Genomic DNA, 13,214 nt, shown 5'->3' on the forward strand with positions numbered 1-13,214 from the left:
CTGCTAATTCCCAGATGAATTTACAGAAAACTGGATTGAAACTGAATTGAAAACAGATGTAAGAATCAATCCTAGGAATTCCAGTACGGGGTGTGAGTATCCCAGTTGGTGGCTTATTCGACACACTACCCAGCTCCAAGTTTTATCTTTTTAAACTGTCTGGACAATGAAAAATGTGTCATGGGTTGAATTGGGCCCCTCCCAAATTATATGTGGAAGTCCTAACCACTGGTACCCCAGAATCTGACCTCATTTGAAAATAAGGTTGCTGTAGGTATAATAAAATGGGATCATTAAGTGAACTCTAGTCTATGATGGCTGGTATCCGAATAAAAATTTGGGGTTTCAGGATGGATCTTTGGCCTGGTAGTCATCAGTTAAGAAGTCCACGCCCCATCTTGGCGTATTTGGATTGTGTACTTGGATCTGCTCCCAGTTCCAGCTTCCTGTTAAAGTGCACCATGGGATACAGTGAAGATGGCTCAAATAGCTCACTTCTACCATCCATACAGGAGACCTAGTTCTGGCTACCCACTCTCTACCCCATTAATGCAGGCATCTGGAAGTAAACCAATGGATAAGAACTCTTACCGTCCCTCAAATAAACAAATCAAGGGGTAATGAGTCATGATGAAGGTCCTGGCTCTAGGAGGAGACATGAGGTGTACGGAATCAAAGGAACTAAAAACACTCTGAGGAACTACATAGCACATGACTTTCAAAAAGTTCATGAAAAACATGTGCTATTTTTAAAAGATAAATTATTTTGAATGGCAGAGTGACAGAGAGATATGGAGAGACAAAGAGAGAACCCTCATTCACTGGTTCACTTGTCAAATGGCCGGGCTAGTTGATTGCCTTCCCAGGAGTTTCAGAAGGGAACTGGATCAGAAGTGGAGCAGACAGGACTCCATCCAGTGCTCCTATGGAATTGCAGTGTCACAGGTACACCTGCCACACCACAACACCAGCCCATGAACACATGCATTGTAGAAAAACTATTGCATGATCTCAAAAAATTTTGCACCAATATAAATTGATCTTTTCTTTTCCCACAAACATTTCATTTTTTTTAAGCAAAGGGAAGTGAATGGAAATGAAAAAGGAAAGCTGAAACATAACCAAACAGGAGTGGAAATTGTGCCCAGAATGAACTACAGAGAAAACCAAACTGGCAGACTGAGTAAACAATGTAAATTTTCCTCTTGCAAGGAAGCTATTGAACATTACTGGGGCTCTCTCTCTACATTGCTCGGTCCCTTTTAATATCCTCATTATGCAAAAATAGAAAGCACATACTCTGCCAATTAAACTGTATACCCTTCTTTATACACACACGTATCCTCCTCTCCTCCCAGAAGACCATACAGCACATCCAGAGATATGTACTTAACCACCTGATTAATTACTGGACCTCTATGCAAATTACTGTCAAGATAAAATGATCATTTTATTACTTACTCTGCTTCATAAATAGTTACAGTTTAACATATCTGTAAAAGCCATTTGTATACTCCTATAATGTAAATGGAACTCTATTAAAGGTATAAGAAGTCTATAATATTAATAACCTTAAAATAATTTTCTAACTGCAAATTGTTCCCTAAGCAATTATAAGATGTTTTATGTTAATTTAGAAAGGAATCCCAAACAAGGCATTTAAAGTCTAATAAGATGTCATTAAATGGCGAGAGGCAGGGGCTGGAGGAAGGAAGAAAACCCTAGGGCTTGAACTAGTAGAAATGATTCTCAGAGCTACTGACCCTTGCAAGATCCATGCTCTCCTTGGGTTTCTAATACAAAGCAGATTCCTAATTGGGAGCAATTAGTTAGTTACTACACCCTAAAGTGCATATACTTTTGTATTGGTTCATAACAATTAATTATATGAAGGATTTATCAATGAAGGTCCACCAAAACAGTTTTATCAACTAACTATATTCAATGAAAGCATGCTCTATAAGTCATGAGACATGCTATAATATGGTAACAGTTTGCCCCCCGGCATTCATTTATAACTATGAGCTGAAGAGTAGTGTTGATCAACTGGGAATGAGTTTTACAAGGAGATCTCAGAAGAGGGCTACTTTCCATGATCTTGGGCTTTCTGAGATGTGGTGGACACAAAACACATACATACACTTGCGACTGCACAGAAAAATATGCATTGATACAATCACAGTCATCATAAGAAAAAAATAGCAATGTAGCAATTCTAAAACCTATGAGTCAAATTATCATACAGTAAATTTTATTTCCCCAAACATGACTTGAGATCCAGGTGCCTCAAGAAAAGGTGGATGACTTGATTGAGACCATGCAGCCATGAAAGCACAGGGACTTCTGCAACAGCATCAATGTGTCTTTGTAAAATATAGTCCCCATTAGTTGGGTTAATTAAGATTAACATACAAGTCGTTGAAAACCTCCCAGAGTAGAGAGAAGATAATTTACCTAGGAAATACTCAAAAGCAAGAGGAGTTTTCACTCCAAGTTGCTCATTTAACATTCTAGAAGGAAGTTCCTTATTACCCCTTCAGTTACAATCATTTGCTATCAAGATAACATGCATCCAGAGAGTTTACAAAGGCCAAAGGACAACTTATTTCCCCAGAAAGTTCTATGAACTGTGCAAGGTGTTATAGAGAAAATAAGGGAACGAATCCAATCACGGATGTTTTCAGTATGATTAAACAAGTTAATTTACTCACATGTTAGTATTTGTGTTCTAAGTTTTGTGTTTCTAAGATGAATAAAAGGGTATTCATGTTGAGAATTTAGGTTTGATATTTTTCATGGAATAAACAATGTTTTCACCCAAACAGTAAACCATACTCCATGCTGAATCTATCATAAGAAACATTCCTAGTAAGAAAAAAAAATATCATTGCCTTGTGGAATGCACTTTGTACCCTGTTTGTTCAGATTGCAATTGTGTGAAATCTATCATTGCAGAAAAGGCATTCTCAAAGTTACCTCAAGGGTCATGTTCACCGTGCTAATGGCCACTTTTATTTCTCCATCTGACAGCTCCTTTAGATCTTTCAAAATGGTCTGTTCAATACTTAGACCTGTGGATGAGAGAGAAGCCCTTTGTTATCCTTTTCTCTGTAACACCAAAGGAATGCCTAGTGACATTATTTCCCCCTCTTTTATCATTTTTATCCACAATAAACACATACGCTGAGGCCATAATGACATTAGCAACAAAATCTAACTCAGGATATCAGCAGCATAGAGAAATCCCTCTTCATGATGTAAAAGAAGGTTCTTTAGTGTTTAAAAGAAGCCTAGCATTAAAAGAAGTTTAGTGGCAACACACTTGCAAAGTCGTGGGCAGGACTGAGTCAGTAAGTGAAAGTGTCACAAAGTGATAGGAAGAGGAAAAAGATCCTGGGCTGTCGAAAGGGGCAGGGCAGTGTGGGTCACAATGAACTTTTCCCCACAGCAGAAACAGAGTGGGGAAGAAATACTGTAACCTTGTACTCCCTCCCACCTTCTCTAGGTACCATCAACTTTTCCCATTGATCAAGTCCAACCAGAAGCCAGTGATAATAAGGAATCCCAAAAGAACAAGTACTCAAGGGTCAGCTAATACTCAACTTGTTCAAATATTGCCTTAAGGGATCATTTGCCATTGTTTTACTGAAAATTTATAAATGTGGCCTATAAAACTATTATAATTGATCCAGTCACAGTTGTAATCAGCTCTGGCAATAGGAGCAAATTTCAAATCAATAGGAGGAATAATCCAAAATGGTGAAACCATCAGAGTGCATAGTGAGACTTGACATCTAATTAGCATACTTCGTTATTAGACCTCATTAGACCCATTCTTCTGGTAAGAAGATCTATAATAAAGCTTAGTAGAAACATACATATTCTTCCCAGATGCACATTAAGACATCGAGGTTGACCACTTCCACTAACATAGAACAACCTGTCACATGCAGTGGACTGGGAAAATAGACAGGAACTAAATATCTTCCTTTGACTTAGAGATTGAAATGCCATACTCTTGTACTCAGCATAACACGCCTTATAGAAAACACTGGGCTAAAGTTCGATATAGTCTTGAAAATGAATAACAGAATGTATACCAATAAACAACTATGTATAACGATGCTTGTACGTGGAATGGACAACAGAAAGTACAGTGGATGCCTTTAGTGCTGCACCCATATCCCAGGGCACCCAGCTTGAAGTTAAGTCACTACCAACTACATCTCTTCTTCCAAGACCTTGTTCTGGCACTAGAGCCTATCCTGGGAGAATTAGAGCTCTCGCATGTCCGCCTCCCCGATCTTCTGGTGAACGATTAATAATCATCCAGGAAACTAGATTTGAAGTGTTTGATAGTTTCTGCAAAATCAATTCCTCTAATTTTAAGCTTCCAAGTCAACATGAACCAATTCACAATATTCCTGAAATTTTAACCATCAGATGTTGGTGCCCAGGTGAGCACTTCCTGGGCATCCCTAAAGTGATGTAATCCTGACTCTTCCCAGCATTACCTAGTGAGATTAAGCTCTGGTTTCCAACTGAGCCAACTTGCTTTGTAACTCAATGCATTCTCCTACTTGTGATCAACTCTCCAATCAAACTGTTTTGCCTTGGGCTCTGTTTCTTTTATACATTAAAATTATATAATGTGATGATTGCAACTGAAAGATAGATCATCTGGTGACTCTCCAGCTGTGTTTGCTTTTGGAAAAGAATGAAGCCTTTCTGTGCCTCAAGTTTTTCTGACAACTCAGTAAAGTCACCCTGATGAAGTTTTGCCACCCTAACCTTGTATATTCTAGGCAATCAGTGGATTAAAACTGTCAATTACTACAAAACAGTTCAATTGGAAAATTCATTGGACAGAGAAAGCCTAGGCTTAGAAAATAATTTCATCCTCTTAGCCATCTTCTCTCCCATTTCCTGCCCAAATTGTTTTACAAAATTCCATCAAACCTGACATTATTCCTGCCACAATCCCAAAATAAAATTCTATTGGGACTGGGACTGTGGGTAAGGATGTCTCTGGGGCTATGTATTAGATACATGAGTTAGCCACACAGCCAGTCATGAAGGCCCTGAGAGAGAAGCTCCACATAGAGCTGCCTGCTCCCAGCTGAGCCAACAGAGGTCCCAGAAGCACAATGAACTTCACCTTTTGGGACCCGACAGCACTCACTGTAGATCAGAGTCACTCACCCTGAGCACTGAACTGGCTCTCTTGCAGACTGTTGATAATGTCCTCTCTTGGAGGCAGGTTAGGAAACTTCTCTTCCAGGATAGAAAGAATCTCTTCCTGCTTTTCTGAGATCTTCTCCGGTTCCATGGCCATCCACTTGAAAAGGATGCTACCTGAGAATCATGAATCAAAACACCCATAAGTTGTGCAGCTGGGCCAAGATGAAAGCCATACATATCAACATTTTCTATGATCTAAGTTTTCCCTCCTTAGTTCTGGCTTAATCTGCACAATGCAACGTGCAAGAGGCTAGAGATAATCAGCACACCGATTTTTCCATAAAAGCAGACAAACAAAAATTAGACTTATAAGCAAATGACTAGAAATTCCAGAGGAAAAAGAAATCATTAGGAAAATAGTCAAAGCGAAAAACAAGAGCAATTCAAAAATTAGCTGGAGCATTTCAGTAGAGAACGAACATCTATAAATAAAAGAATCACATGATACATTTTCCAACTAAACTTAAGAACTCAAAAATGTGTTTACAGCAGATTAGACACACTGGGGAAAAGATAACTGAATTTACAAATCTATCAGAAGGAACTGTGCATACTGAAGCTGGTGTGAAAGCTCTCAGTACCAAAATGGAGCCAGGAGGTCCCAATGGGACAGACCTAACACACAATAAAAGCAACCACATGAAACTACCAGTCCTAACTGCAGTCTTACAAATAGCCGTACTAACCTCCAACTTTGCAATCATGACTGTTTCTATGAAAACATCTGCCTAGTAGCAAGTGGTTGTTGGAATGTGACTAACAACAACGAGAACCAGTTAGCAAATACCAGCTCCTACAAGGAGATGCCGTGACCGATGATCCTCATTGCAAAACAGCATTTATGACTTTCTTCCTTTTGTTTTCAAAAGTATTCCCTGAAAAATCCCCCCTCACATGCACCTGTTATCTATCACAGCACACACATCTTGGATTTGGATAAATCCCTTACTCATTCTCAAATACACTCATGATTCCCTACAGAGTCCGCCAGATACTTAGGTTGGCGCATGGGGAGGGAGGGGATAAACTAATACATGAAAGTATGGGGCAGCAAGTCACAGACTGGAAAGTGGGGCAAGAATCCACAGTAAGTAACAAGGAAAACGATGATCTTGAAACAGTCATAACCATGAGGAAAAAAATCCACCACAATACTCTTTGTTCAAGAGAGTGGGAAAGCGAAGGACCTCTTGGCAAAAGCAATTGTGGTGCATTAATATTAAACATGAACTAATGAAGTCAGAGCCGTTTGGAGAAGACATTCAGCACAGCAACAGCAGATTCAGCACGATAAATTCCTGGCAGAGAAGAGACTGAAAGGTCTTTTCTTTCACCCCACAACTGATTTTTGCTTTCATACAGAAACAAAAATAAAGAATGCATAATAGAAAGTAGGTGCCAGGGTGGAGAGCAGGAATCAAAGGGAAATAGCACTAAGCTCACATTTTTGTGTGAAGAGGTATAAAAAACACAGTATTCAAGCACTTAATATCATCCTGCATGTAGGAGCGAGGCTACCTGCTGTATGACAACAGCAGTGATGACACTTAGAGGGAGAAATCATTTTGGTTCTTCACATAGCAAAGACAATCATTTCTTCTTTCTGTCCCCAGAAATCTTCCTGAGCCAAACAGCCTTTGCTCTTCCTGAGCACAGTGGATGATGATGTCATTCCCATTGGATTTTGTAACCATTTCAGGACAGGGATGATTCACCGTTTGGACAAGAGAGAAAAAATACTTGGCTCTGGTCCTTTCTTATTAGAGCGCCTTAAAAGGATCTGCTTGAAGCTGTTAATCGGGTTACTAAAATAGCCAGCAACCATTCTTTATGAAAGGTCAAATGGAACTGCCAAAAGAAAGAAGTTGTGTATTAAAGACACAGCTTCTCTACTTAGCCAAAGCACAGGACAGCGGTGCTGATTCACTCTTAGTCTTGTGGCTTCTGTCGAGCCTCATACAAATCCACCTGAAAGGCAACTGGAGTAAAGTACAGTCATCAATGGCTGAAGTCTAATTATCCACAGGGTCCTAGACACATGCACACACACACACACACACACACACACACAGACACACACACACAGACACACACACAGAGACACACACACACAGACACACACACACACAGAGACACACACACAGACACACACACACACAGACACACACACACACAGAGAGACACACGTGATGATGCAGCAATTTAATGGATCTTAAATTGAGCAAGAGTCCTCTAGTTCACACCTCTAAGGAAATAACAGAATACAGGTTGGGGAGCCAGAAAGGTCAGTAATTGTTTGCTTTTGGCATAAACTCAGGGTTCAACCAAGCCCCAACATCAGGTCACCACACTGAATCATGTGGCTTTAAACATATTAAAGGCAGTTCAGAGGAGGGAGAAGATTAAGAAGGAAAGAAGAGGAAAAGAGAAAGAAAAAGAAACCACGTGGGAACACAGAGCCAGCAGGGACAGGAAGGCGGGAACCAGAAAGATGTGTTTCCATAAAGCAAGGCCCTTTACGTTGTTGATGTGCAAGGGCACTTTCTTATCTTACAAAGCAGCAAGCAGGTCATGCTGCAGAAATACCGACCTTTCAGGAGAAAGCGGGAGGTCAGGAATGTGTGTCCTGAAATTTCTAAATGTTAAAATATGTCTTGTTCAAAGAAAACAGTAAGGTGTAGCTATTTTAAAAGATATCAGCTGAAGCAGAGAAATGAATCTTGTACAAGCCTGAACACACTCTGGTCCTAACGGAACTGTCCTTCCCGTCTCAAAGGAAAGAGTGTCAGGGAGAGCGTCAGAGAAACACAGCAGGTCATTTCCGCACTGACAAAGCACAAATGCTTCTAATTGATATGAAAATGATTTTTAACAGCATCTTTAAAACCAGATTCTATCTCAGATGGGTGTTTGGCCTACCGGTAAAAACATGATGGTCTGCACCCCACACTAACAGCAGCAGAAGGTACCCAAGTACTTAGGCCACTACTATATACGAAGAAGACCCAGACAGAATTCCGGATTCTTCACTTTGGTCCGGCCCAGCCCCTGTCAATGTAGTCATCTGGAGAGCAGATCAGTGGATGGAAGATTTCTCCTTCTGCCTCTCCTCTGTCTTAGTCTCTTCTGTATTTCTACCTTTTGAATACTTTTTTTTAAATATTTGAAAAAATATGTCTTGTGTTTAGACCCCCAACATACAGAGTAGAGAAATTAGATTGGAAAACAAAGTCAGTAGGATAAACTGAAGCAGATTAAAAATAAAGCTACTACAGGAACCTCACAGACTGAGGACAAGGAAGTGTCTATCCCATAATACACACTTCCTGTCACACTCCTGTGGACTACACGGAAGGACAAAAGGTTGGGGATTTTCATGATCTAAGTAGTTATCTTTTTCAGAAACACAGATGGAAAAGGAACAATTCAGTTGCGTCTTTTAAAAATGAGGAAGTGGCGTATGCTGATGGTTTAATGGGGTGGGAAAGTAAAGGAAAGATTCAAGTACAGCGAGCAGAGCCTTCCAGTGAGTGGGGACACTGGTGTAAAAGCAGGCTGGCAGTACAGGAAGCGCAGATGCCTTTCAGGCCATGGTAAGCTGGCGCTGCTAATGAGTCATGCCTATAAAGACATCACATGGGCAGTGGAAGTGAGTCTGGAATTGTAAAGCGAGGCCATGGTCAGAGTTACAGGCTGTGTCTCATACAATCTTGAAACAGTGAGGTCAACTACTGATAGCGGACAGAGAAAACCATCCCAGGACAAAGTTCTGGGACACTCGCCTGCACTCAGAAGTTAAGCAGAAGTGAAGTTAACAAAAAAGAACAAGGAAGCATAGGCCCAACCTTTTGCCAGTTCAGGAACATCTTGAAGCATACTTGGAATCTTCTTCAAGACCTATCAGAATGAATACCTTGGCCCACCTGAAATCTATTTATAGCAATTAGTGTGTCCCAGCATGGTATGCTGAGGACACTACCACCAAAACACACAAAAAAAGAACGATCAGTCTGGTGCATAACACATCCAGGGGTTCTTTTGGCACATTTATAACAATATATTTTCCACTGAGATCTAATTCTGATGCTTTTAAAGATTCTCTCATGTTTCAGCTGTAAATATTCAGTTTCATGGCACTTGTAAACAGACATTTTCTGACATTCTTCATGGCAAAGGTGCACATAATACTTTCATGTTCTTGCAAAACCCAGAGGAATCTACAAATACTTATTCTAGAAATGTATGTCGCACTACCATTTAGAGCACCCCAAAATATAAAGAGGTGTCATAACTGCTTACGAAGGGGACCTCTGAAGGTGCAGAATGTTAAAGCTACTTGCGTATTAGAAAACTAGTCTTTATAGACTTGGTGTCAATACATGATTAGCAAATCATGAAATTTAGGTTTGAGTTCAGAAAATAGAGCATCACGTGACAGACTTTTTCTTATTCTTACTAAAGTTTCAAGAGCTTTTAAAAATTGGCCTGGGTCCCAGGAATGCATTTTACTTCTGAATATTTGAGTTACAGCCTAACTCACAACCCTTTAGATCTCTGTTCCCGATGCCACTCAGCACCTTTTCATCTCGCCTGCATGTCCACATCCACACGCTCACACACACGTACACCTTGGCCAAATCTCCCGTGGAGTAAGCCACAACCACCTGATACCCCTTCGGCTTCACTGAGTTCATCTACCACTACTGTGACAGGACCGGTAGTTGTCACAGGCAGAGCTTTCTCAGCTGGCCAAGGCCACTTCAAAGGCCTCTCTGATGTTAACACCAAGACCGTGTGTCTTAGCTCTGTTCTTTAGTGGCTCTGCCAACTCTCACCAAGGGAACCAACAAAGGAAACCCATCATCAGTGACAATAATACCAAAGTCATATCTTCATACCAAGGTATTACAATTTTCTATTATGTTATTACTTATAGAAAATTATAACAAACTATTGACAGCATTTCTTCCTACCAAATAACACATGTACTTTTTTCACACAACAAAACAAGTTTCCTAGTTTGCAAGGTATTAAACAAATTCCTCTCCAGGCTTCCCTGAACTATGAAGCACACTTGTGCTATGAAACAACTTCTCTCTTTGAGATCTCCACTGTTTTTTACCATCCCACTTTCCTGTCCCAACCACAAATGGCTATGCTTACTTTAGCTAAGAGCATAGAGTCTCATTCAGCACTATTACAGATATCCATTGTCATAAAAATATTTATGGCAACCATTAGCATTCACTCTAAAACTTTTGCAAGAGCCATATACTCTTGAATCTTTCCCCCCAAGAAAAGACAGAGAGAGAGGAAGGGAAGGAGAAAGCCCCTAATGGCATTGAGTTAGCACAGTCTCAGCCTCTTTCCTTTTGAATCATTTCAGTGTGTTCCTCACTGTTTTCCACTTATCACTGTTAAGCATTTCTGAGGGTAAAACAATCCATGCACACTGCATTCAAACTGCATCACTGAGAAAAGAAGGTGCTTCATACAAAATTCACAACAGCGTCTGTCCTAACGGAATTCTTGAAGCAACTTTGGGGCATCCAAGTTGACTGACAGTTTCTATCCTGAAGTTCACTCTTTGAAAGCAGTGTTGGAGGGGAAAAAGGGAGATTAGTGGGCCACGGTCATCCTGAAGCCTCTGCAGAGACCACTGCTTCCAGAACCCCCAGGGATATCAAAGTCTAAGGATGCCCAAGTTCCTTATGTCACATGGTGTAGCACTTGCAAGGAACCGACACACATCCTCCCATATCCCCAGGTTACTTATATGACTCATGTAATACAAATGATATGCGAACAATTGCTACAATGCTCTATTTTGGGAATAAGCACAAGGAAAAACGTTGTATTTTCATACAGAGACAATGTTTGAAATATTTTCTGTCTGAAGTTGATTGAACAGATATGGAAGGCAGGTCTGCACTTGCAGCTTTGAGGGTCAATGAAGATGGGCTATCCTGCAGAACGAGCGACTGGAAGTGGCCATCAAAGGCTTGGTGCTGACGATGTGCATTTTGCCACCTAAAGAGTACTTTATGGAGTAAGCACGCTCAGGTAGCAGAAGATATTTCCACATGGGAATTTGGAATTCTGGTCCCCATTCCCACTGTCTCCAGGCAAGAATCGCCTCTGGAAGCCATTAACACAGCAGGGGAAGCCGCTCCCGCTCCCCTACAGAGGTGGAGCCGTGCCATTTAATATTCTTGTCTAGCGAAACGGCAAAGGCCTCTCATGCCTAGTTTTAAATGCACATTTTTAATATTCAATATAATGCTACTCTTTAACAAACTCTTTACTCCCTGCCTCTCTGATGAAGCTTCCCGTGGTCTTGAAAAGGATTGTTAAGCTAAGAATGGATCGCAGTCTTTCTGCATGAGCAGGCCCAGAGACACTCCATTAAGCCTTCCAGTATTTAATAGAAAGAGCCATCTCTCACCTCTGAGGAGATGAGCCAGCTGCTCGGTGACGAGCTCAGGAGCCTCCCGGAGAAGCTCTCTCAGCACGAGCGAGGAGGAGGGCTCCTGGAACTTGGCGTCCACATCCCTCTGCTCCGCCGGACTGATGGCTTTGACCACGGCGGATTCTAAAGCCTTGTCTTCACTGTTAAGGACGTGGAGAAGTACAAGAACATGAGATGGGGCATGTTTTCTGACTGTGCTCCCACACAACTCACTTCCTCTCCACAGCCAGAAAGCCGTGCACGACTCCAGAGAGAATTGTGTTCCGTGGCTTTGCACCTTTTATTTATCAATGAATTCCCATCCTTTATCAATGCTTCCCAAGAATCTTGGAATAACTTCACACTCAAGCAGCCCTGTCTCTTGTTTCACAGTTGGGAAATAATAGCCAATATTTATTGAGCTGTCGCTGCATGCCATACACTAACGCATGAGCTTTAAGTGTGTCCTATTTTATACTACAAAATGACCCTACAAAGCGGAAGACATGTAGCACAGAGAGTTAAGCCAACAGCTGGGACACCTGGGTCCTATATTAGACAAACTGCTGTGAGCCCCAGCTGCTCAACTTCCAATTCAGCTTCCTAACTCTGTGCTTTACTGCAGGTGCTTGAGGGGTGAACCTGCATGGTAGATTCCTACCTCTGTGTGTCTGCTTCTCTCTCTATCACTCTGCCTTGAAAAGAAAAAAAACTTAAAAAATAACTCAATGAAATGCAATCTATTGAAATCCTCATTTGAAAAAATGGGGAAACTAAAGCAAATCAAACTAAGAAAATTATCCAAGACCAAACAATTATGGGAGTGGACTAACTGATACTTAGCAATCTGGCATCAAAGCCTGCACACCTCATCACTGGTGGTATAGAAAATACATTTCCATATTTCTTTGCTTCTGCCATCATCCTTTATATATGAGATAGAGCTGGGTTTTATCAAAGGCAGGAAGAAAGGTATGGATGAAACTAGTTTAGTTCTTCTTGCCTGTCAAAACAGATGAGTGGCAATGCAGGAAATAAGGATCTCATTGATTTTTGAAAAGCATTCTCCTTCATAAACAATTCCAAAGCCAGTTCACAACTTCAGTCTTAAAATCAGCGTATATTTGCCAATGTTAATTGGTGACAAATTCCCCCTGAGTTTGACCGATACACACACATTCCAGAAGTCACTGCTTTGATTTTATGCACTGTTTTTTTATCCATATCAACTTGCATCTATTGATTTTAAAAAGTTATCACATACATTCTGTCAAGCAGATGAGTACTCTTGAGCGCTGTAACTGAAGTCAAACACCTGTTCCAACAGCTTCCAGTCACTTGTCAAGAATTAATGAATCAGTATTATTCAAAGGAGTTTGCTAAGGATATCCTCAGACAGATGGGTTATTTTTAAAACCCTGTATTAAATTAATTACATGACTTTTATCACATTGTATTCACCACTAAAAGGGTTAAATCTTAAAATTCATGAGGTTCCAGTTTTAGGTATGCTAAGATCAATATC

At 40.7% G+C, this 13,214-nt stretch overlaps 1 protein-coding gene across 8 annotated transcripts in view; it reads right to left on the reverse strand.

Annotated features, from left to right (window-relative positions):
• Window positions 1–13,214, reverse strand: part of PRUNE2 (prune homolog 2 with BCH domain) — a 146,944-nt gene that overhangs the window by 104,352 nt on the left and 29,378 nt on the right. For all 8 annotated transcript variants that reach the window (XR_009244446.1, XM_058657391.1, XM_058657396.1 and 5 more), the window contains exons 4-6: window positions 11,687–11,850; window positions 5,203–5,355; window positions 2,977–3,071 (exon numbers count right to left, since the gene is read on the reverse strand). Coding sequence is in view for 7 of the 8 variants with exons in the window: in XM_058657391.1 (XP_058513374.1) it covers window positions 2,977–3,071; window positions 5,203–5,355; window positions 11,687–11,850 (412 nt within the window). In the remaining variant the exon portion in view is untranslated. The remainder of the gene's footprint in view (window positions 1–2,976; window positions 3,072–5,202; window positions 5,356–11,686; window positions 11,851–13,214) is intronic.

This window comes from Ochotona princeps, chromosome 31 (assembly GCF_030435755.1).
Source record: "Ochotona princeps isolate mOchPri1 chromosome 31, mOchPri1.hap1, whole genome shotgun sequence".
Taxonomy (NCBI): Eukaryota; Metazoa; Chordata; class Mammalia; order Lagomorpha; family Ochotonidae; genus Ochotona; species Ochotona princeps.